Source organism: Neomonachus schauinslandi, chromosome 6 (assembly GCF_002201575.2).
Source record: "Neomonachus schauinslandi chromosome 6, ASM220157v2, whole genome shotgun sequence".
In the NCBI taxonomy this organism is placed as follows: Eukaryota; Metazoa; Chordata; class Mammalia; order Carnivora; family Phocidae; genus Neomonachus; species Neomonachus schauinslandi.
Window position 1 is genome coordinate 25,330,077 of NC_058408.1, and position 22,353 is coordinate 25,352,429.

Here is a 22,353-nt window from a genome sequence, read left to right on the forward strand (position 1 = left end):
GAGGAATAGCCACATCCCAGCCCTATCTCCAAGCTCCAGAAGTTTAGGAAGATAAGATCCCCACCGCCCAGAAGGGGGCCAGGGCAGGGAGGGAGCCAGAGAGCTTTCTCAGGGGGGGAATGAAGAGATCCGAGGCCTTTTCAGTAAGAGCCTGACCAACAAAGGCCCTTTCATTCCCCTGGGTCTCCAATATTACAAGTCCCCACAGAGAAGGAGGGAGTGTTCTGGGATCCCAGCCACTTCCCTAGTTGCAAGATCAGAGGCGGTACTAGACCCTGAGGGTGCTGACCACAGAAGTCACACTGGGTAGCCAGCTATGTCCCACGCATTCCAAACATTCCTGCGCAGGGTCAAAGCAGACCGCGCTCTAGTCCCTATACCCCAGTCAATGCAGACATCAGGAAGGTGTGGGGTGGGGACAACTCTCCCTGTCAAAGTCACTGTTCAAGGATGTATTAGTCCAAGGTGGCCCCAGGCCTGGAAAGCCCAGTGCTACAAAAGCTCTGCACGAGGGAATCCACCTATCCCATTCACCAAGACAGACAGACAAACACACAGAAAAGCCAGAGAGACCCACAGGGCAAAGGTCAGCTCTCTCCCAGGCCTGGCCCCTTGCAGCTCCCTTGGCCACCGACACACATGGGCTTTTCCCATGCTGCTGTGCTGCAGGAAGGACTCTGGAGAGTCTACCTGTGGGCAGGACCTGCTCTGACTTGGCTCCTTAACAATGGTGTATTTTCTAATCATTTCTGGCAAGTACAATGTTCACAGGGCCCTCCTTTTCTAAGACTATTTAAAAGGCATCATCAAAAAGCTTTGGCGGGGGTGGGGAGGGAGACTCTTTTTGAGTTAAAACCATCCCGCTCTGTGTAGTGCACACCTGGGCAGTGGTGTTACATTTCGTGGGCCCCCAGAATCAGTGGCATTTCCCCCCAAAGCTATACACGCTCTCACATGCCCCTTGGTTCTCGTAAAGCAGAGACGCACACACTACAGTCCCACAGGCCCACAGCTAGGCTCACACACGCTTCCCTGCGCATTCCAGCGAGCAGCCCTGGGAACAGAGATGCTAAGAGAGGCTAGGTTAGGGTGACTTACTGTACTTACAGTAAGAAGGGAACAGGAGGCAAGGAGTGGCTTCCCAAGTGTCCTCCCATTGGAGTCACTGTGGAGCTGGCAGCCTCAGCTGGCTGAGGTCACAGATGGAAAACCAATGCTCTCTCTGACCCACTCATTAGCTGTGTCTGTTGTCCCATGGCTGGACAGGGCAAGAGAGACAGGGAGACTGGGAGACAGGGAGGGCAGAGGCGAGACAGAAAAGCTCTGAGTCAGGGGAGTGAGTTGTTGGAGGCTCACATAGGCGAGAGGGGAAGGCAGGTTTCCATGGGGAAACTGTCCGGTGCTCAGGTCAAAGGGGACCCAGAGGATTTCATCCCCTGGGGCGGGGTTTGGGTAGAGGACAGAAGGGGACAAAGGGCTTAGAGACAGAGAGGCCCACAGGCTGGACAGGCACGTCGCTGAGCTCGGATGTCATCTCCAATTAAAGCAGGAATTATGGGCTGGAGAACCACCCTGGTCAATGATCGATGGAGAGCACCAGCCTGGCAACTGAGAGGAAGCTGGGGGTGGGGGGGGGGCCAGGGTGGGCCTAGAGCTGGAAGCACCTACCCAAGAGCCATGTCAGCCTAATGGGTTACCTCATGCACAATGGAAGGCACCCCAGCCGTGGCTGAGGGTTTGCCACCAGACTTTCGGGGAACACCACAGAAGAGATGGAGAAAATTGAGGAGAGAGGACTTGTCTTATTCATCTTCCTGACCCCAGAACTTGCCACGGAGCTGCCCAGCAAACATGTGCCGATCTGAGTCACAGAGGAGGCCAGCAGTTTCCAGACATTCCAAGGTGGAAGGTTCAGTCCAAAAATGGCCACATGGCGCATGGACTACCCTGGCCAAACCACAGATGGCCAGGCCAGATGGGCAGCCATCCTGAGAGGCTACAGACACGGGTGCGCGAGAGGGATTATTTTCAGTGGGTTAAATGTGAACAGAGTAGTGTGGGGAAAAAACACCCAGGCTCGGGGAAGAGGAGAGGGAAGGGAGCAGTGGGCTGGACAACAGACCCACATCAGAAATGTCGGACCTGGGCTCCATTGCTTGGCACCTGCAGATTGTGCAGAAGGTTCTAGAGCATTTACAGCTGAGAAGAGCCGAAGCCACGAGCACATCTCATTTACAAAGACGTACACCGTACCTCTACCACCATGTCACAGGGAAGCTGGCGCCCAGGAAGCACATTTGATGGAGGGTCAGAGACCGTGCACACATGGTCATGCCATGATGGGCCTGGATCTTTTCTAAATGGGCGGCAGAAGGTGGGGGGTTTGGAATGATCACCTCTCCCTCGCAGGTGCTGCTCATGAGAGGGGCAGCCCAGGCTGGCTCAGATGCTCGCTGAGCAAGGCGGACTCCCTGCTACCCGACCCACCTGCCTTGGGTCCCAGGGTGCCAGAAAGGGGGAGGCAGGCTGGGAGCTGCTTGACCAATGAGCTTCCGGAGGATTCTCTTGGTGTCCTGTGTCTCTACCTTCTATGTTTACTAAGCCTGCTTAGGCTACCCTGAGCACCTGCTAGAATAGTTCCAGAAGAGACCCTCGTGCCACGTTGCATCGGAAAGCCAGGGCAGCCCCCAGAGTACAAGGATGGCTTTCTCCACGGTTCCCAGGCCCAGGACATCTCTCTACCTCATATGCCAGTGGAGGTGTTCGGGCCCTGTGGGGAGGCACTGGGACCCACCAGCCTGGGTGATGATGTGGAGGGGGGATGGAGAGCTGGAGGGGTGGGGACAGGGAAGGATGATGACTGCGCACCACCCACAGATCTGGCAACACAAACACAAATTGAAGGAAGCAGGGTGTGCAACAGAAATAGAATCAACCTAAAATGGGGGTAGGAGGAAACCAGATCAGGCAGTTATCTTCATAAGCCAATCCCCCGGTTCCTCACCTGCTTCTCAGTCCTCCCTGCTGCCTAGAGCTTCAGGAGGCTCTAGTGATCCCCTGCCCCCTAGCCTTTGCTCTGCCAGGGTGCGCCTTGCCCTCAGCGTCAGAGGAGGACAGGGGAAGGAACCCTGGGGTTCCCTGCATAGCACCTCCAGCTTGAGGATAGGCCTTCTGCGGTGACACGCCCTTTGGTGTCCTCAAACCCACAACATGAGGGCTTGAGAGGACTGTGATCAGCAGGCCATTTCCTAAGCCGGGACCTGCCCGCCCACTCCTCACTTCTGCTATGCATTTACCTCCCAGACCCCGAGAGTGGAGGCTGTTCATGCTGAAGACTCTGAGGAGCTGGGTTTCTAAGGGGCGAGGGAACAATCAGCCCATGGTGCCCACTAAGACTCCAGGTCCTGGAGCACCTGGCCCTATCCAAGGACAAGATCACTCACGGTCACTGACCAGAACCCATGGTAGATGGCAGAGCTGGTGCTGGGCCCCCATGCAGCATGCATGGTCAACATGCACAGTGTTGCACAGTGTGCTCACCCATAGGTCACCCTTTCAGGGGATGGCAGCCTGACCAGAAGACAGGAGCCAGCTGCCTCCACTCACGGTACAGGATTCCTTCAAGGGACACGGCCGGCCACCCAAGGGCTGCAGACCCTCATCTCTCCGAGATGTCAAAACTAGGCAAGGGCCCAGGTCGGTCCGGGGAAGGAATCACTCAGCTTCCAAGAAAGCTGCAGGTGCAGAGGCTAGGTCTGGAGCCCATGTGTGTGTGGGGGCCCCTCCTAAGCCATCCGAGGGGGGCCAAGAGTATGTGAAGGGAAGAGGGGGAGGGTTTGAGCTCCTCTGGTCCCGTCCTCCGCATACATCCCTCTTGACAGTCTGGCTTCCCAACCCCTGAAAGGGTAAGTCTGGAGCATGCTTTCATCCCGAGCTTCTCCCTCCTTCTCCACCCTGGCAGGGCTGGGCTCCACCTGCATTGTCCCATGCCATGCCCATTACCTCTGCTGCTGGTACGGTACCTGCAGTTGGAGTAGCTTCAGAACACAGCGCCCAAGATGGCCAGAGAGAGGGAGAAAGGATGAGAGAGGGAAGACAAAACAGAGCACAGGTGAAACCACAGGACAAGCAAGCAGAGAAGCGTCTGGCTCAAACCTGACCCAGACAGGGTGGCCAGGTGCTGGCTACTGCCCCGAGGATGCTGACTGGTGTCCAGGGTTCGTGGTCAACTCCATGGGGGGTCTGGTATGTTCCTACAGAAAATTTTCCACCCGGATCTTGGAGACCTTTCTAATACACTCTGATTCTACCTCCACTCAAAGACTATCATCTAAGGGGTGGCCGTAGGGACGGTCTACCTAGAGTGCTTTTGTTTCCAGGTCTTTCCCCAAGAGTGTGCCCTTCCATAGCCAGGCTGATCTTTATGAGCAGGTTGGGTGACCTTTCAGGATGCCAAGAATTGAGGGCATAAGGTGTAGGTGGCATAGGAGGACATCAAGCGCAGTCAAAAGAATGGTTCCTGTATCTTTGGGGGAAGATGGTGAGTAGTGTTGGGGTGGATGGAGGAGGGGCAAGTGTATTTCGTGAATCCTCTCCCACACCATCTCGGCCTTGGAAGGCCCGGGAGCTGTCACAGATGGCAAGCCTGAGGCCCCTGCCTGGAGGGTCTGCTGCCCAGTTTTTTCCCACCAGCTGTACTTTATGAAATAAGAAACCCAGCTGTGGATTGGGAGCCCTAAAAAGAATTCCTGAATTTACTGCAAACCCCTAAATGGAGAAGAAAGTCTCCCTTTGTCCTCTTGTCCCCTAGGGCCCCAGAACGTACCCTGTGGTGGTCACCAGGGCTGGACAATGGGGTATTTGTTGATCTGATGTTCTGTATTGGGCTGGGGATGGGGAGGGACAAGAGGCTCTCTTTATGTCTCTCCTTATAGAATTAAGGAATCGGAAAGTGCACTATCCCCTGTCTGGCCAGGCTTTTGGTAAGAGGCATATTATCAGCCACTTACCCAAAGTTCCCCAGCCCTAATAAACTGCCCGAATGCCCAGGGGGGTTGATGAGCACACAAGGAGGGGAGCTTATTGTGTGGCTCACGCCTGGTTTACAAGACCAGAGAAGGAAGGACCGTTAGCCTTTCTCTAGTTTTTGCCTGTCCCCGCTCCCGCCTGCCTCAGCACCGGCCTGCCGGACCTCGGGGGCTAGGGGAGGCAGGGCTGGGGAGGGGATGCAGTGCAGCTCCGAAGCTGAGCTGGGAGCCCCGGCAGCAGGCCTGGCAGCCCCAGTGAAGGAAGCCCTGAAGCTCTCCTGGGGTGGGGAGGAGGTGCTCAGGAGGTCCAATCTGGGCCAGGGTCAGGCCATCGGACCTCAGCCTTCTGGGACAAGCACCGCACTGAGTAACCTGTTATCTGCTTCTAGAATCCCAGTTCACACTGCCTCTTCCCTTGCAGAACGGACCCCTCCTCTGCCCAGCCTCTGCCCAGCCACTGCACCTGCCTCAGCTAAACCTAACATTCCTCATGTTGAACAGCAAGGAGATACTCTTGTGGATGTCTCCCCTTCTAGACCTTATCCCTCGTTTTTGGCGCAGCATCCAGCACCTCATGTTGCAGGTGCTCAGGAAATGGCTGTTGAATACACCACTGCTCCTCCGAAGAGGCAGGGGGTCCCCTCCTTTGGTAGGGGGCCTGCCAATATCTAGACTTCTAAACCTGATATCCTGGAGCTTCTGGGCGCCAGCACGGGTATGAGTGGGCCTGGAGTCCCCCCTAGTGGACTTCTCAGGCAGGTGCACTCTGGTGGGGACGCTCTGTGGCTGGGAAGATGCCAGGAGCCAAGAGCTGAGCGCATTTGCTCTTGGGGAAGCTGGCTTGGTCAGTGGCTGTTTCCCAACACCCCCCCTCCCCACGGCCTGACACCCCACCAGCTCAGGCTGCAAGCAGGGACAACACCTCCGGCTCTGCTCATGATCCCGGCAGGTAGCCTCAATCAAGGCTGCTTCCCTCCCTCCTTGGCTCCATGTGTCCTCGGGAGAAGGGGGATCCCAGAGCCCTCCCCAGGCACCCTCAGTAACCCTGCTGCCCCTCTCGATGGGTGAACACTGCTGCAATTCTCTGAAGTTCATTAGCACGTTTACCTCGCACATGCTTTCCCTCATGTCATCTCTACTATGGACTTAGGCTCTCTTTCCTATCCCCCCCACGCGCCCCAGGAGGACAGATGATAGATGTTAGGTAGCTGGGCAAGTCAAGGCAAAGTGGCGATCAGGTCTGACTGCAATCGTCTAAGAAGATCTGAGTTTTCCGGATACATCGTCAGCACCTACCTCTCAGCACAGGAGATGGGTTCTCTTGTATCCTACTGGGGGGCTGGAGGACCTGCAGCCTTATTTTCTCTCCATCCCAGAAGGCCGTCTGGCCAGAAGGCCAGGTCAGGGTGTTTCTCTAGGCATTGGAATTAGCTGGGACCTTCCACCCCCAAGGCGCTGTGATGCACCTACCTTCGTTCGGGGGTGCCGGTGACTCCTCTGTGACTGCTTCCCCAGAGCCCACCTGCGTCCTGGCACTGAGGGTAAAGCGGTAGCGCGACACGGGGTCTGCTCTTTGCACCGTGAACTTGGTCTGATTGGGAGAGAAGTTTTCCACTATCTGCTTTCCTAATTTGGTTCCATTAACTGGGGAGAGATAGGTAAGTGAAATTGAACTTCAGCAACACTGACCATGGTGGGTTATATAATCTGCAGCTGGAAGGAGAAAGCCTTCCAGTGGAGCCTGCCCCAGGACCTTAGTGACCCGGGGGATTGGAGACTGGGGTTCAAGGGCAGAGACCTGGGCAAGAACTTTCCAGCTCTTCAATGACACACCAGTGTTAAGGTTTTTTCACTGATCTCATTATCTCCAGCTCACTGCAAAGTTATGTGGCTGATTCTGAAAGATTTAGTTTATAATCCCCAGGCCTTTCCAACAAGGACAAAAGTTTTGAGGTCCTTTCTTCCTTTCAAACAAAACTAGGGCAAAACCACTAGAGCTTTTGATCATTAATGCCTCCTTCATAAAAGGCCTGTTCAGTATACCTCAAAGGGGGACAGTCAGGTCCAGAGATCATTCAGAACAGCGTATAAGGACACAGCTGGCTATTAGAATCGTCAAAAACACAACACCTGGCCCTTTGAGCTTCCCAACGAGGTACAACATCGCCTACTTTAGAGGCTTTTCAAATGTAACGACATTCATGTTGCAGGGTGACACTAAGCTCTTTCGGTGAGGTCTTCCCTACCCAGGCTCCTGACCATGTCATTCTAGATACAGCCGCCTTACCATAAATGACACCTTATTTAGCGTCCCTGAGTGTTGTGTGGATTCCCTTGCATGTAGTCTACCCCATAGGATGAGGTGCAGAACTGTCTTTCCTAGACTCACTTGTACGTGTTGGAGACTCTAAGATCCTCGAGGGGCCGGGGTTGAATCCCTCATTAGATCAGAAGTTCCCTTTGTCTCATGAACCAACTAGAAGCTCCCTGCAGAAGGAGCTACATCAGGTGAGCGGGGGGGGCTGGGTCTCACCTGCCTCCCCTAATCCTCTGGGGAACTTTCTCTGTGGCACCTCCATCATTCTGCACCCATAGGCTTTCTACCTCGATTCCTTAGTGAAATGGTGAGAATGGGGTTTCTGAATCCCGGATTAAGAGAAAGAAGGGAAGAACGTACAGGCCACGTATTTGAGAGTGTATCCAATCAGGATCCCATTGGGGTGTTCTGGATGATCCCATTCCAGGTTGATTGTCTCCAGGTTGGGCTGCCGGACTCGGAAACGCCTGGGGGCGCTGGGTACTTGGGGAAGGAGGAGAGGGCAGGGGAAAAGAAGGGGAGGGCAGAGGCAGGATGAGGAAACACAAAAAAACAAAGCACAAGTGTGAAGGCATTGACCTCGGGGCAAGCCCCATGCTGGACAGCTGCTAAGCCAGAAGCCAGGAGAACCACAGGAGGGCCGGAGCCCTTTGCCCATCCAGGATGCTGTTCTCCCCACCTGTTTAGGACAAGCATGGCTCAGACTCCGTTTAAATGGGGAAGAAGTCAGTCAGGTTTTCCTTTAGCAACTACCGTGGATTCAGCACACGGTAGGCTCTGCCCCTGCAAAGATGCCTTCGAGCCAGCCGGGAACCAACCAGAGCTGTGGGCACAGAGGATGTGGTTCCCAGTCCTCAGGCGAGGAGTCTCAGCCTGGGGCCCAGCAGCAGGCCCAGGCTTCCGAGCTGAGAATGCGGGGCTCAGGGGTGAGGAGAAAGAAGCCCAAGATGGGGCTCATGGACAGGGCACCAGGAGCGGGGGTGATGGGCAGAGGCTGGAGGTGAAAAGCAAAACGAGGGGCGGGACAGATAGGAATAAAGAAAACAAGAGGGAAGAACAAAGAAGGAGGAAGAGAAGAAAAAGGGGAGAAAAAGCGGTTAAGAAGGGAGGGAGGAGAAACAGAAGAGGGCAAAGCAAACGCAAACGCAGAGCTGATAAAGGAGGATGTGAACTTCACAAGTGTCTGCCTCCCAGGCCTAGGGGGACCTGGAACAAGCAGCAGGCAGAGCGCCCCCTGCAGGGCCACCGCGCACACGGGCCAGCTGTCCCGACAGAAGCTTCTGGATCACAGTGCAGAGAGAATTCTGAATGAAGGTCCTGGGTGCTGGGGAACAAGCCGGGTGCTTCTGGTGGTCAGGGTGACCGTGCTTCGGCCTCCAGAGGTGGGGTGGCCCGGGCTCCCGCAGTGCCCTTGGCAGGGGGTGGGGGGAGAGGATGTCAGTCCGCTAGCCCATCTGGAATTTTGTCAGCGGGCGGCCCAGGTCTTCTCTTGAGACACAACGTCCTGTCAGGGCAGGCCACCCCGGTGATGGAGCACTCTGGGAATGGCAGGAGCTGCTCGGCTCGCAGGACTTCAGCGCCTTGGGGTCACGCAGAGGTCACCTTGTGCTGTCGGGCCCAGGCCCGCTGGGGCTGCTCTGGACCCACCTGGCTGTGCTGCCCTTGTCCTGCCCCACCCCGAAGAGCTGCAGGTCAGACCTACCTCCTTCCGGGGTGGTGAACTCCTTGGTTTCACTGCGAGGCCCATCGCCTCTCCCATTGACCACAACCATCTCCAGCTTGTAGTTACTGTAGGGGAAGAGGCGGGACACCACGCCCCGGGGGCGGTCACCAGGGAAGCTGGCTTGCTGCCTCTTCTGAGACACCCACAGGTTCTTCAGCAAGCTGCTCTCCCTCCAGTAGTAAGCCTTCGGGACAGAGGCGGGCCGGTGAGGGGACGGGCAGGCGGGGCTGGGTTAGTTGTTAGTGCCGGTGGTGGTGACTGGTCTTCGCTTTGCTTGCCACAGGCTCCAAGTCCCGAATGCCCTCAGCAGCCCCTCCTAGGGCTGGGGGAGCGGCCCGAGAGGCCCCGTTCATTAGCCCCTAGCGGGGACCAACTGACGTCAAACAGGAAACAGGGGCTTGGGGTTTGATCATTTTCTGAGCCACATGAGCTCTCTGGGAAATAGGCAAGTTGGCCAAAGTTACTGATGGAGTGGACACTTATTTCCAAGCTGGGGAACAAGGGTCCAGGCACGGAAAGCTCTCTTCTGGGCTCAAAGGCCACATCGCCTTGAGTTGGATTAGTATGGTTTAGATCGGCAGGAGGCAGGAGTTGAAAAGGAACAGGTGTCCCTCAGAAGTCTGAATAGGGGAGTTGATTTAATCCTTTGAAGTCAAATGATTTCTTTTAAAATTGTTTGAAGACCTTTAGAATGGGCTAGACACATGTCCAGGTCAGTGGACACCAGGCTGCCTGGTGGCAAGAGCTTGGATGGGATGGCCTTCAGAAGGTGGTGGTGTTAGGGGTAGAGTTGAGAGAGTTTGGGACACAAGGTACGGTTAGCAGTATGTAAGAAGGCCCAGGTCAGGCTGCCACACCAGCGTCACCTGGGCCTCCAACGGCAAAGGAAGGCGGAAGTCAATACTTAAGAAGGGGACCCCTTAAGAAGCGGACCCAGTGGGAGCTTTAGCCAGAAAAATCTCCGGGCAAGTAGGTTAAGGGTGCAAGTGCTGGGAAAGAGCTCATTCAAGTGTATACATCTTCTTGCCTTCCTTCTCCTACCTACCGAATTCGCGTCCCCAAAGAGACCGATCCCTTCCATTCTGCCCACAATTGTCCATCAGCCAACTCTCAATGACCTCTAAGTCACAGAACCTGCAGTATCCCATGCTTACAGCAGCCGTCACCTCCCAGACAAGTTTTAAATGAAGCTACGTGTAAGGGAGAGCCTAGCGTGGCCTGGTTTTCTCTCCCCCTTGCCCACCTCAGCTCCCCCTTGCCGAGAGGAGAGATACGTGAGCAGAAACTGCCCACAGGCAGGGAGACCAGAAGCCAAGGGCCTCGATAATCCATATGCCAGGTAATCCCGAGTTGGCTGTGACAACAGGGAAGATGTTTACACCTTTTGGTGGCTCTGCCTGTTAGTGAAGGTTTCATGAAACCAGACTGGGTGAGGCAAGCAGCCCAGTGGGGGCCATTAAGAGAGGGGAGGGGTGTAGCTCAGTGGTTCCTCAACACTGCTCCTAAGATCCCTGTGTGTCTACTCACACATGAATTATGAGCATAACGTGCCATATGGAGCATCAGCCCACCGCCCTCCGTGTGATTCTACTGCTGAGTAGAATCTCTCAGCATATCTGTTGCAGAACACACCTGCATATATACAAATAATTTTTTTTCTGGGTGTATTTTTGGACAGCTAATACTAGACATCATCTTCTTGAATCCACTCTGGATCCAACAACTATCCCTAGGACCCCTTCCAAGTAGCCTATGGCCCGCATCTGCTACCCCCTTGCCCTGGTTAGCAAGCTGGGTGGTTAGGCGGGGCTGAGAGCTGGTTTCCTCACTCGGTACTCTCTGAGTTGGCCCTGCACTGTGTCGGGGTAGACGCGGTTCCACTGAAGGCTGATGGCTGTGCTGTTCAGGACTCGGATTTTAACGTCAGTGGGTGCAGCCCTGGGATCTGCAATGTGTTGGGACAGAGAGCTAGTTAAGCAAGCAGGGCTGGCCCCTGGACTCTAGGGTCTCCTCAGACTTGTTCTCTGCTGGCTGGTGCCTCTACCCCACTCTGGACACGGGGTACTCCATGAGGGCAGGGGCTAGGACTGTTCCAGGAGATTGCCCTTGGGGGGATGGGGGAAGGCCAGGACAAAAAGGCGGCCATCTGGGTGGAAGGGATCTGCCTACATGTTTAGAGGGCAATTATTTGCTATCCTCCCAGCTGGGTGGAAGGGATCTGCCTACATGTTTAGAGGGCAATTATTTGCTATCCTCCCAGCTGGGTGGAAGGGATGTGCCTACATGTTTAGAGGGCAATTATTTGCTATCCTCCCAGCTGGGTGGAAGGGATGTGCCTACATGTTTAGAGGGCAATTATTTGCTATCCTCCCAGCTGGGTAGCCTCTGTTTGCCCCTCCATTCCATGTGCTACCCTTCTCCACCTGCTCTGTGTCCCAGCAGGCTGCCCTCTCTGGACTGTGTGGGCTGGCCCCCTGTTCACAGGCCAACAGATGGGTTTGCTCAATAGGTAAGGTCAACAGGAGGAGAAGGAGGGTGGGTACCTAGTCCCTGGCCGCGTCTGTGTGGGGCTGCAGGTCGACAGCATTGCACTTTGCTACCCAAGGTTCTACCCCTTGGTTGTGGGGACTCCCCTGTCTGCTGCCCCTTCAAGGCTCAGAATGTTATGCTGGGGTCCTGCTGTTGTTAGCCCTCTGGGTGATTTCTGATACCTTGCTGTTTTCCCTTGAACCCTGTCCTCACATTAGAGATAGTCCCCTTTGAGTGACACTCGTTTCCCACCAGGACCCTGCTGGAAACATCAGCCACAGGCTGAAGATGCCCTAACCTTGTTCAGGAGGGGATTCTGATCCTTGACTCCCTGAAGAGAGAGACCCACTCCCTCCCCCAGAATGAATTCTCGCCTCCATTTTCTCCACTCTGCTGCAGAAGAATTCTGCCCCACCCCTTGCGTCCAGCAGAGCACAGGCCCAGGGGGGGACGGCAGGTGCCACGGAAATTGTGGGCGGGTCCACGGAGTCCACGACTAGACACTGCTCATTCCATACTCACCAGCCGGTAGTTCCTGCCAGTCTCCTGTCTGGAAGTGTTTGCCACCACAAGACAAGAAGCAGGATGGACAGAGAGTCTGCTGATAATATCCACTTATTCCCGAGTGGGTCCAATCCATAATCACCTCCAGGAAAGTGGTGCATGGGGCCCACCCCTCACTTCTTCCTGTCTGTCATGCACAACACGGGCCCTACTCTTGACCCCAGCATTGGCCTTTGCAACTCCCTAAGACCCTCCTCCTCCCTGCCTTCTGATCACCCCATCCGCCTAAATGATCTTTTCTTGGGTCACCCTGACAGGGAGGAGCTCCACTGACCCTCCTGCTTTGCTCAGTAGCCTACTGATTGATGTGCTGGGAAGAGGGAGGCTGCCACCATCTTAAAAGCCAGGCAGATACTTCCACATACATGCCCAGAATCTTGTTGATTTACCAAGGCTAGCCTCCAAAGAACTTCTCTTTGCATGCTCAGTTCCAAGTGTTAAGAGCAACACTGGGATGCCAGCAGGTAGCTGGTCTGGATCATTCCAGTCTGGGGCTCTTCTCTATTTCTCCAGGTCTCCCCTGGGGAGCCAAGGAGGAGTCTGGCCTGTGGCCCTGCTTCCTGTGGAGGAGTCTAATTATGGCTCTTTGGGAGGGAGAGTCCTGAAGTCTTGGCACTAGCAAGTCTTGGCATTAAGGTAGATTAGAAGGCCTGGCCTCTGTTTTCAAGCCTGACATTTGCTATTGGGTAATATTGGCAAGGGTGTTCCTTTGCAGGGTCTCAGTTTTCACACCCGTAAAATGGGAATATTGGACCAGGCGATGATTGTTCAGTAATTCTAACTAGTGTTCGGGTGATACAGTTTGGCTCCTGACATTATCAGGGGCCTGTTTGCCCGAGGTCACCATAGGGGATTTCTCTTTCCTGGGGACCGGCTGTCCTCCCAGGATGTTCTTGGCAGTCCCATGACCCACCCTGAGGTTCCTGGTCTGTGAGGCTGGCTTTGTGCCGCCCGGCTGTGAGGATCCTTGCTCGGGGATGGGGGAGGGTACTCACAATCTTCCCCGGAGTAACCGATGACAGTGTCTGGCTCAGGGCCCTTCCCAAAGTCATTTTCGGCCTGGACTCGGATCTCATAGGGCACGTAGACGGGGGTCTGCCCCACCACGTAGCGGGAGCCCCATACTGTGACGTTGTTCCACGTCTCTCGAGTTTCTCTCCGCCGCCACTTGACGATGTATCGCAGGTTGGGGCCAAAGGCGGAGGTGGCGTTCATGGGCTGAGCAGGGAGAGATTGAGGGCAGGGGTGGAGCCCAGATCCACCCACAGCCTGCACTCTCCTTCTGTGCCAGGCACCCTGCCCCGATCTGCCCAGCACTGGCCCCCTTGCGGCATTGGGAGAGCATGCCACCCTCACACTGAGTCCCCCGAAGCCCAGAGTCTTACGAATTCAGCAGCCTGTAGATTTTCTGTGACAAAGGCTTCACCCGAGACCTAGTCACTCTGACTCCCAGAGCCACCCACATTTGTAAGTGCACAGGGAGCCAAAGATTTATTTTCAACAGGACTCCCCTGTGACTGATCGGTAAGCAGAACAAAACAAGAAAATCATAGAATATTCTTTAACATTGGAGAGGGATGAGTTTTGGTTTAGCCACAGCATGCTTACTGCTAATGAACTCAAAATTCCAGAACTGGCTTGGGTTCTACCGAATCCATGCGTGACTGTCCTGTCCTGTCCAGTAGCTAAGGGTGGGTGCAACTCTGTTCTTCATTTCCTAAGGGCCTAGTCCAGGAAGCTGTCCTCTACAGAGCTGTAGACCAGGAGCGGGTCCTTGCAAGGTCCTGAAGATGAGCCCCGGTGTCTTGGATCAGGGCTCAGCCCACCTGCCCAGGCTGCTGTGAGATTGGGCCCTCAGAAAGATGGGGACAGCCATGATCCCACACGTTGTAGCTCACTGCTTCTGTTACTCATGGTGACAGCACAGAAATGTTAATATTTCCATGGCTGAATGTGCATCTCTCAGACTTGGAATTGGTTTATAAAAAAAGTCATTTTGAGACCACATATCCCAATTCTGGTTTGGAAAACATAGTCAGTGAGCCAAGATGAAGATGGAATTTTTTTCGGTCCTGGCCCGGAGAGAAGCTTTTACATCCTCTCGTTCATTCTTGGACTAAAAGAAAGCCTGCACTCAAAGCAGCTCGAGTGCTGGTCTCCTCTCCACCCCCAACCATCCCCAGTGGGAGGACCCCAGAACACACCAACACTAGGCACCGATGTTTAGGCTAAATCTTTTTTAGACCCCTCCTTCGCCTAGAGAAGTCCATTTTCGTTTGCTGGTACTCTCTGATTTTGCCAGACTAGCTGTCTATGTTCCTCGGTCACCTCTGCTCCCATCTCCTGTCTGAAACCTTGCTCTTAGACAATGCTCCTGTTTTGTCCCTGGATGTCCAGTGCAGAGAGTGGCCTTGGGGCCTCAGGGGTGTAAAGAGCAAAAGGACTCCCAGGCGCTCAAGGCCAAGAGAGCAGGCCCATCGAGAGGTGGGCTGGGAGGGACCCTTACCGTCCACGTAATCTCCATGTTGTTCTTTCTGGTGCCTTCTCCCTTCACGTCAGCGGGATTGGACTCAGGGGCTGGAACCCAAGGGGATGCAAAGTTCAAGCCCGATGTGTGTTATGGGCACAGTGAGCAACTTCTCTCCCTTCTAGCTGACCAGCCCCTTCTGTGGCTGTCTTTCCTCAGCATTTCTCTGCACACTATCCCATAGGCAACCGAACTCATTCTGTGGTTTTCTCATGAGGAGGATGTGCCTTCCTAGCTAAGACCGAACCTCTCCCCCCTCCACCAAGCAGGGCTAATTTCTTTTGAATTTTAATCCCTCACTAGACAGCATTTATCATAAGGCTTTCCATACTTTGGGTGGTCCCAACAGCCAACTCAATGTGGATTAATTATCCCCTTCATGGATTATCCACTAAATAAGTTTAATGCCAGACCGGTTTATCCCCGGCATTCAACATTTTGGGGGAGCAGCTCCACTCTCAATGGGCTGGTATATTTTCGGAAATCTAAACATTACCCAAGCGTGATAGGAAAAGAAATCTGCCGTAACACCAGATTATATATTTCTACTACAAATCTTTGCCATAGCACTTCCCTTTAGAGCAGATGACCAAGAATTATTAAGGCTATTAGTAATAATAACCACAGTTAGCGTTGGCTGGGTGCTTACAATACGCCAAGCACCACGGGAGGTACCCAAACAGCATTTTCACACCCAAGCCTCCCGACGGCCCCGTGATGGAGGCAGTGTTGCTATCCTTCCCTGTCTCACAGCTGAGGAAGCCCAGCCTTGGAGCGGTTAAGTGACCCGCCCACGCTCGCGTGGCCAGGAACTGGGGGAACTCAGTGGGGCCTCGGGGCACCCGGGTTCAGCACGCTGGCCGTCAGCCCTCGGGTACTCACGCGCCCCGCTGGTCCGGTAGCGCTCAGAGGGGAGGCTGGGGTGGCTGCTGCCCACCTCGTTGATGGCAATGACCCGGAACTGGTAGTTGACATATGGGGACAGCCGGAGGACGGCAGAGTTGACACTGCCCGGGAACTTGGAATGGTCATGCCAGACCCCGGGCTGGAACTGGTCCTCTTCAAACTGGACGACGTAGTCTGAGTGGGCAAGGAAGACAGCGCTGTTTGGGAGCTGAGGTAGCGGAGTTCTGCGACGTACTCCCGCATGGTTGCCGCTAGTCTTTACACTCTCCCTTGGGTGGACAAAGGCACAGGGAGAATTCCTCCCCGGACACGGAGAGGGGAACCAAGGCCTGCATGTGCTCCGTGAATAGCCTGGGGCACACATCAGGTGAGGTGGAAGCCGGACCAGAAACCGGGGCAAGGCCTCTGGCTGCTACCACAAACCAGGCTGCCATCCATCCCTCTTTTCTGGACTGGAGTGCAGGGCCCCTGGCTGACCTGTGATGGGGCTGTTGTTATCATCCCCTGGGATCCAGGTCAGCCTCACGCTCCTCTCGGCCAGGTCCGTGAGCTCCAGGTCCCGGGGTCGGTCTGGCCGTCCTGGGAGCAGAGGAAGAAGACACCACGCGGGACTCCCCAGTTAGAGCCAGCCTGTCCCTGTGCGGGCCCCAGCCTTGGACACTGCCCTATGACAGGTCCCTGACGGGCCGAGGTCGGCACCCGCAGGAACCAGCCCTGGCCTGCCTAGAAGGGCCAGCACAGGGACCACCCCATTCCCTCAGGGGGCCTAGGAAGAACAAAGAGGAGACTTCAAATTCCACCACCCCAAAAAAGCATGAAAGGATGTAGGTAGGGCACAGAGAGGACCAGGACCAACCCATCCCATTTCTGTGGCTGTTCTTAGGGGGTGAGCATTTGGAAAACGCTGCCCTTTTCATGAGACCCATGCTTGCCACCTATAGGGAAGCTGGTGAGGAAGTGTGGGATTTGGTCTCATCTTCTCGGGATGATTACCTTCTACTCTACGTGCCAAGGCTTTGAGGGGGCAGGAGCCCAGGGGTGTGCTTGGAGCTGAGCAAGGCAGACCGGTTAGGAGTGTGGGAGGGACAGAGGCAGAGGACCAGGCCAAGGAGGACATAGGGACTTAGAGTTTCAGCGATGGACAGCAGGATAGAGGAGCCCCAGCAAGCGTCCAAACAGGGCTGGGGCAGCACCTTCGGGGGCTCCAGTCTCACTGGACTTCCTCAGTGGGTGTAAGGGCCATCCTGGCCTGGGGATAAGGCCAGCTCACCTCTGCCTAGTGGGGTACGTGGGATGTCTCCCCATCCCGGCTGCTTGAACCAGGTATTTCGGTACTCTGGCTGGTTACTGGGAGGATCTGGAAGGTGGGTCACGTGAGCCCACACTTGTGTATGTGTGCACGCGTGTGAAGGCAGACTGTGAGGGGGTGTGCAGCAGCAGACTCGGGGAGGCTGCAAACAAGATGGGCCTACAGGTAATCTGAAGTGAGTGGGCTTTCCCGACTGGACCCTCCATATTTCTGAGGCCAAAGCTGGGGAGAGAGAACAGGCCCCCACAAGGAAGTGGTGAGTGTGGCCAGAAGTAAGGGATGGGATGGATCGGCAGCCGAGGACTTCCGAGCCCAGCCTATGAAAGGCGCAGGAAGCCCGAGTGGGGCTGTGGCAGGGCTGCGAGGTGAGGGGTGTGACCCTTGAAAGGAATCGGATTTGGCAGCGAGTGGCCTCCACACGGTACGTCCTGTCCTGCAGCACCTTCCTCCTCAGACCCCACCCTCCCAGCCACCTAGAGAGGGCTTTGGCAGGGGTCCTGTGATTAGTATGAATTACCTTTGGGCAGGGCAGCCAAACGGTTAGTTGGAGTGGCCTGATCAGCTGCAAAGGTAAGACGGGTTATCCGGGTTAGCAAGTTATCCAGGGTTACAGGTGTTCTAAAAGGATGGGAGCAGGTGGCCGAGGGCTGAACAGCTGCCCTGAGCAGAGGTGTACTGGGCACAGCTTCACCTTTGCTTCCATGGAGACCCCCCCCCACCATGCTTCCTCCACGGCTGGCGGGGTGGAGGGGGGACTTGTCTCCTTCCCATCCCGATGCCCCTGTGTGCCTGGGACCACCATCCCCAGAGACCATGCACTGTCGCCACCAGAGAGACGGAGGGTACCAACGGTAATGGCAGTAGGGTGCCCAGAGAGAGGACAGAGGTGATGAGGGCACAGCAGGGGATGTGCGTCCCTGGATGGGCAAGACTATCTTCCCCTGGCGTTGGGATGGCTCAGTATTCACAGTCTGGCTTAGACACGGGCAGGACATGATGGAATCAGTTTGCTAAGTGCAGAGCGCCCTATAAAATCCCATCAGGCAACAGGAGCAGGGTGGCAGGGGGAGGGAGGCTAGCCGAGGGTGCTGGCGGGACAAACTCAAAATGCAGTCTTGCTTCAACAATGCGTTCTTTTAGCTGGTACAGAGGTCAAAACGATCACAAGAAGAACCCCCGTCCACCTTCCCTCTCTCGTTCACCCATCCGTTGAGGATTTGGGCGAGTTAATGGTTCCACTCAGAGGTGAGGTGCCTGGCCCACCTTGCTGGGAAAGGAGCGGCTTCCTAACCCTTAGATAGAAGCGGGGAGATCACCATGGCTGCCCAGCTCACTGGCCGCAGGCGATGGCCCGGGACCTGCCCAGGGCCCACGGCTCCTCTGGCCTCGGGAAGGGGTGGGGTGGGGGGAGTTCAGAGCACGCGTGAGCAGCGGCAGTTACCTAACACAGTAAGGGAGGCCTTGGCCAGGTCCTGGTCCAGCTCAGTGCTGGCAACGCAGGTGTAACTGCCCTGGTCCCGCTCGGCCACACCGAAGATGGTCAGGGAGTCGTCTTCCTTCTTCATCCTGCAAGGGCACCAGGGAGGGGTTGGGAGGAAGGCGAGTGGGCCGACAGTGGGGGGGGCGGGGGGTGCTCTGGGCACTGCCTGCTTTCTCCCTGGAGTGGGGATGGCGAGTGAGAGGGCAGCCACAGCCCCTGGCAGGGGCCACGAGGCTCCCTCCCAGTGGTTCGAGAGAGGCACGGTCTTCACTGTTACCTGGAGCACTGTGGTGCTTGATGGAGGGGAAAAGGCAAGTGGGTGAAGCAGAAGCGGCTCCGACTCTGTTCACTGTCCTCAAACTCCCTAGTGTCTATCCTCTGTGCCTTTCTTATGCTGCGCCCCCCTCCCAAATCAGGGCACAGTGCGGTCCACCGCCCGAAAGGCAGGCTGGTGTCCCTCCTCTTCCCCTACTTCCAGTTCCCCCTTCAGCCCAGGCCAGTCTGTGCACCCAGGCTCAGGCCAGGTGTCCTGGGCTCCTTTGAACTGTCTCTTGTGGAGGGGGGTGGGCACCACAGAGCAGGGTGGGCTGCGAAAGCTGTGGGTACCCACTGAGTGCACGGATACCTGTGCCTGCCTGCAGGGTGCACCCCTGGAAAAGCCAGATGAGCGTGCAAACAGCTGCTCCCTGTGCTGCCCTCAGGGCCCTGCACCACCAGCCCCCGAGACGTGAGGGGCTACGACAAAGAGCCCTGTGGAGGGAAAGGCTCGGACCAGCCCTCCCCATCACTGACTGCACATTAGAGACACCTGTCGGGACTTTTCGACACTACAGGTGCCTCCCCTCGCCCCACATCACTTAAATCTGGACAAGGGAGGCCGGTGTGGTCTAGTAAAAGCGTCCCAGGTGCCTCTCGGCTGAGATGCCCCACTGACACCCTGGTGGCCGGCAGCTTGGGTCGGCCCTGCCCTCTGCTGGAGAACAGGGGCACTGCAAGCGGGGCTGAGGCCGGAGCGCCAAGGGGACCCGGCAGCAGAAGAGGAAGGGAGGAGGAGTGCTCAGGGAGGAGGAAAGGGGTGAGGGGAGAGGGGGAGAGAAGTGAGGGAAGAGAGAAAGGAGTGGGAAAAAGAGGAGAGGGAGCGAGAAGAGAAGGAGAGAGGCAGAGAGCACGCAGGGTGGGGGAGCCGCTGGTGCTGCCGCCACCTCCGCAGCAGCTCCTGGGGGACATGCGTGATGCAGGCTCCCTGTCCCCGGGTTCCCTCAGTGTGTCACCGAGGACAAGCGAGAAGAAAACGGGCCCAGACTCGCGCCTGGAAGAGAGAAGGAAGGAGCAGAAACCTGTTTCCAATGTAGAGAGGCTCGTCGTCCTTCAGCCAGGAGACTGTGAGCTTCAGGGAGGGGTCGTGCTTCACCCGACACTCCAGCTGCACCGTGGTGCCCCGCTTGGCCACCTGGTCCTCAGGCATCCGGTAGATCCTGGTGGGGTCTGTGGAGAAGCCGAGGGAGCTCATCATTGGCATGGCCTCTGCCCACCACCCAACGTGGCCACACGGCGTGATGCACGTTAGACGGACCATGGAAGGTGGCAGAAAGAACACTCAGTTATATGAATGGTGGCGGGGCGGGTGTGGGCGATTCTAAGGAGGAAACAATCCCCAAGTCCTTTCTCTCTGGCTTGGGAATCTATGATGCCCTTCCTGGGCTGGTAGTGGGGTGTGGGTGGGGTCTCAGACTTCCCTTTCCAATCCCACGTGGACCGGGCTCCCAGCACCCAGGCCAGCCGGAAGCCCTGTGAGGACACGGAGGCCCACGGGGAGGGCCCCATTAGTGGTGCGTTTTCAAAGGGAATGGCACGCAGGAATCACTTTGAGGAGATGGCTTCCTCGGCTGTCCCACCCCTCACTCTCCCTACCAAACTCTCCTTTACCTTTGACCTCCAGGCGGACCTGGTTTTCAGCTTTGCCCAGGATGTTGGTGGCGACACAGGTGTAGATGCCTTGGTCCTCTTTGCGGATCATCTTGATTTCCAGACTGCCGTTCTCGTAGACGTGGTAGTTACCACCATCCAGGTTACTTCCCTGCCCGTTCTTAAACCTCACAACAGAGCAGCAGAACACACAGCACACTGAGACAGGACCGGCCCCCTCGAGCAGGGGTCTGCCTCCCGCTGCTGGGTGGCCCTGGCAAGTCTTTGGCCCTCTCTGGGCTTCGGTTTTCATCTCTGCACAATAAGGGGGCTGACCTCGATGATCAGGCAACTTTCTCCCAGTTTCGACCCTATAAGGTTACCTGGTCTTGCTGAATACCTATTTTGGGCCGGAGGGGAATGAGGACTCCTGGGGGTGGGGCTGGTCTCCTGGAACTTACCATCGGAGTGTGGGGATGGGGGACCCAAAGAACGGGCAGTCAAGCCGTGTCCGGTTGTACAGGATCACCCTAATGAGCTGGTTCCTGGGTGACAGCATCCGGGGCGGCACGTCTGCAATTCCCAGAGAACAGACCTTGGCTGGGGGGCCTACCTCCTCCAGTACCCCCCGACCCAGGTCTTCCACATGCCCTGGCAGCACAGTAGCTTTCCAAGCGCCCCGTCCCTTCCCCCATCAACCTCCCTCCTTTAAGAAGCCTCCCAGGGTTAGGGGAGGGAAGAGGAAGCTCACCCGTCTGCCTTCAACCTACCCTGTGTGCAATCCAGCTTTTGCAAAAGGTCTCCCCGGATTACCTAGCAGGTTCTGAAGCTGCCCCTCCACAGCCCCAAGGCATCTCTGAGCTGCCCCCGCCCTCTCCCTGATCTAGGAGTGACCCTAGTACTCAGAACCACTTCCTACCCTAGGGCCACCGAGAACGCAGGCAGAGTTGGCCTGGATATGCGGAGGGGGTGAGACAGGCCCCTCCCCCTCATCTGGAGACGTGATCCTAGCATGGAACTAACCGTCTGCACACCCAGCTCCATGGATCTGAAGTTCCCTACCCTCCCCGGCAAATTCATCTTCAGTCTCCATGCTTTCTCCGTCCCACGCTCTCCTACCCCTCCCAGCCTGGCTGACCTCCCCACGACAGGAGCAAGCCCCAGGGAGGCTCACCCAGCACGCTGACGAAGGCGTTGGCCAGCAGGTAGCCGTGCTCGTTGGAGGTGTTGCACTGGTACACAGCCCTGCTGCTGATCTGGGTGTCCCGGAAGATGATGGTGTCCCCAGCCACCTCGCGGTTTGGATTGGGTGGTGCCGCTACAGACGGGAAAGACGCCCCTCGTGAGAAACGGGCAGGGCGGGGTGGAGGGCACTTGGGGCTCTGGCCAGGGCTCCCTAAGACAACTGGAGTGCTGTGGAAGCAGCCGCTCCGGGTGGCTCCCAGGAGACCCGGCTTCTGGCTCTACCGCTGCCCAGCTGTGTGGCTTCAGGCCCATCATCAAACCTACTGGGGTTTGTTTCTCAGTCTGTCCAATGGGACTGTGAGTCCCTGCTGGACCTATGTAACAGCCAGGCAGGTGTGGTTGAAAGCATAAGCTGTGGAAACAGAAAGGGGTTTGAATTCCAACCACATCACCTGCCAGGGTCATTCAGCTCCTCTGAACTCCAGCATCCTTGTGTGCAGAATGGGGATGACATATCACCTTGCAGGGTTCTTATGAGGATAACCTGAGATTTTAATGCATGTCTAAAGTCATCAGCAGAGGCCCGGCACACACTGATTACTATTGTTGTTATTATTTTAATCCACTGTGTCTATACTTAAAGGTTTTGAAAAGGACAAAGGAATATACAACTGGATGAGACCCACCACCTTCCCATCCTCGGAGCAGAGCATTCTTCAAACATTCACAGAGTTAGACCCATAAGCCAATGCCTGTTGAAACTGAATGAGTCCTTAAATTTGCCAAAGCTACCTGATCGTCCCAAGAGATGTGTCCTAAACTGAGAGACGATATTTCCTCCCACAGCTCTCCCAGCATGGATGGCTTGGGATGCAGAGAGC

At 56.1% G+C, this 22,353-nt stretch overlaps 1 protein-coding gene across 5 annotated transcripts in view; it reads right to left on the reverse strand.

Annotated features, from left to right (window-relative positions):
- Window positions 1-22,353, reverse strand: part of NFASC (neurofascin) — a 67,599-nt gene that overhangs the window by 18,870 nt on the left and 26,376 nt on the right. The window contains exons 10-24 of one of the 5 annotated variants that reach the window (XM_044916318.1): window positions 21,462-21,605; window positions 20,749-20,860; window positions 20,309-20,475; window positions 19,720-19,867; window positions 18,344-18,468; window positions 17,420-17,464; window positions 16,071-16,172; window positions 15,570-15,767; window positions 14,667-14,737; window positions 13,156-13,378; window positions 10,897-11,012; window positions 9,047-9,251; window positions 7,705-7,827; window positions 6,498-6,671; window positions 4,023-4,037 (exon numbers count right to left, since the gene is read on the reverse strand). In XM_044916318.1, coding sequence (XP_044772253.1) covers window positions 4,023-4,037; window positions 6,498-6,671; window positions 7,705-7,827; window positions 9,047-9,251; window positions 10,897-11,012; window positions 13,156-13,378; window positions 14,667-14,737; window positions 15,570-15,767; window positions 16,071-16,172; window positions 17,420-17,464; window positions 18,344-18,468; window positions 19,720-19,867; window positions 20,309-20,475; window positions 20,749-20,860; window positions 21,462-21,605 — 1,968 coding nt within the window. The remainder of the gene's footprint in view (window positions 1-4,022; window positions 4,038-6,497; window positions 6,672-7,704; window positions 7,828-9,046; window positions 9,252-10,896; window positions 11,013-13,155; window positions 13,379-14,666; window positions 14,738-15,569; window positions 15,768-16,070; window positions 16,173-17,419; window positions 17,465-18,343; window positions 18,469-19,719; window positions 19,868-20,308; window positions 20,476-20,748; window positions 20,861-21,461; window positions 21,606-22,353) is intronic. The other 4 variants (XM_021686608.1, XM_021686607.1, XM_021686605.1 and 1 more) reach the window with 4 other exon arrangements.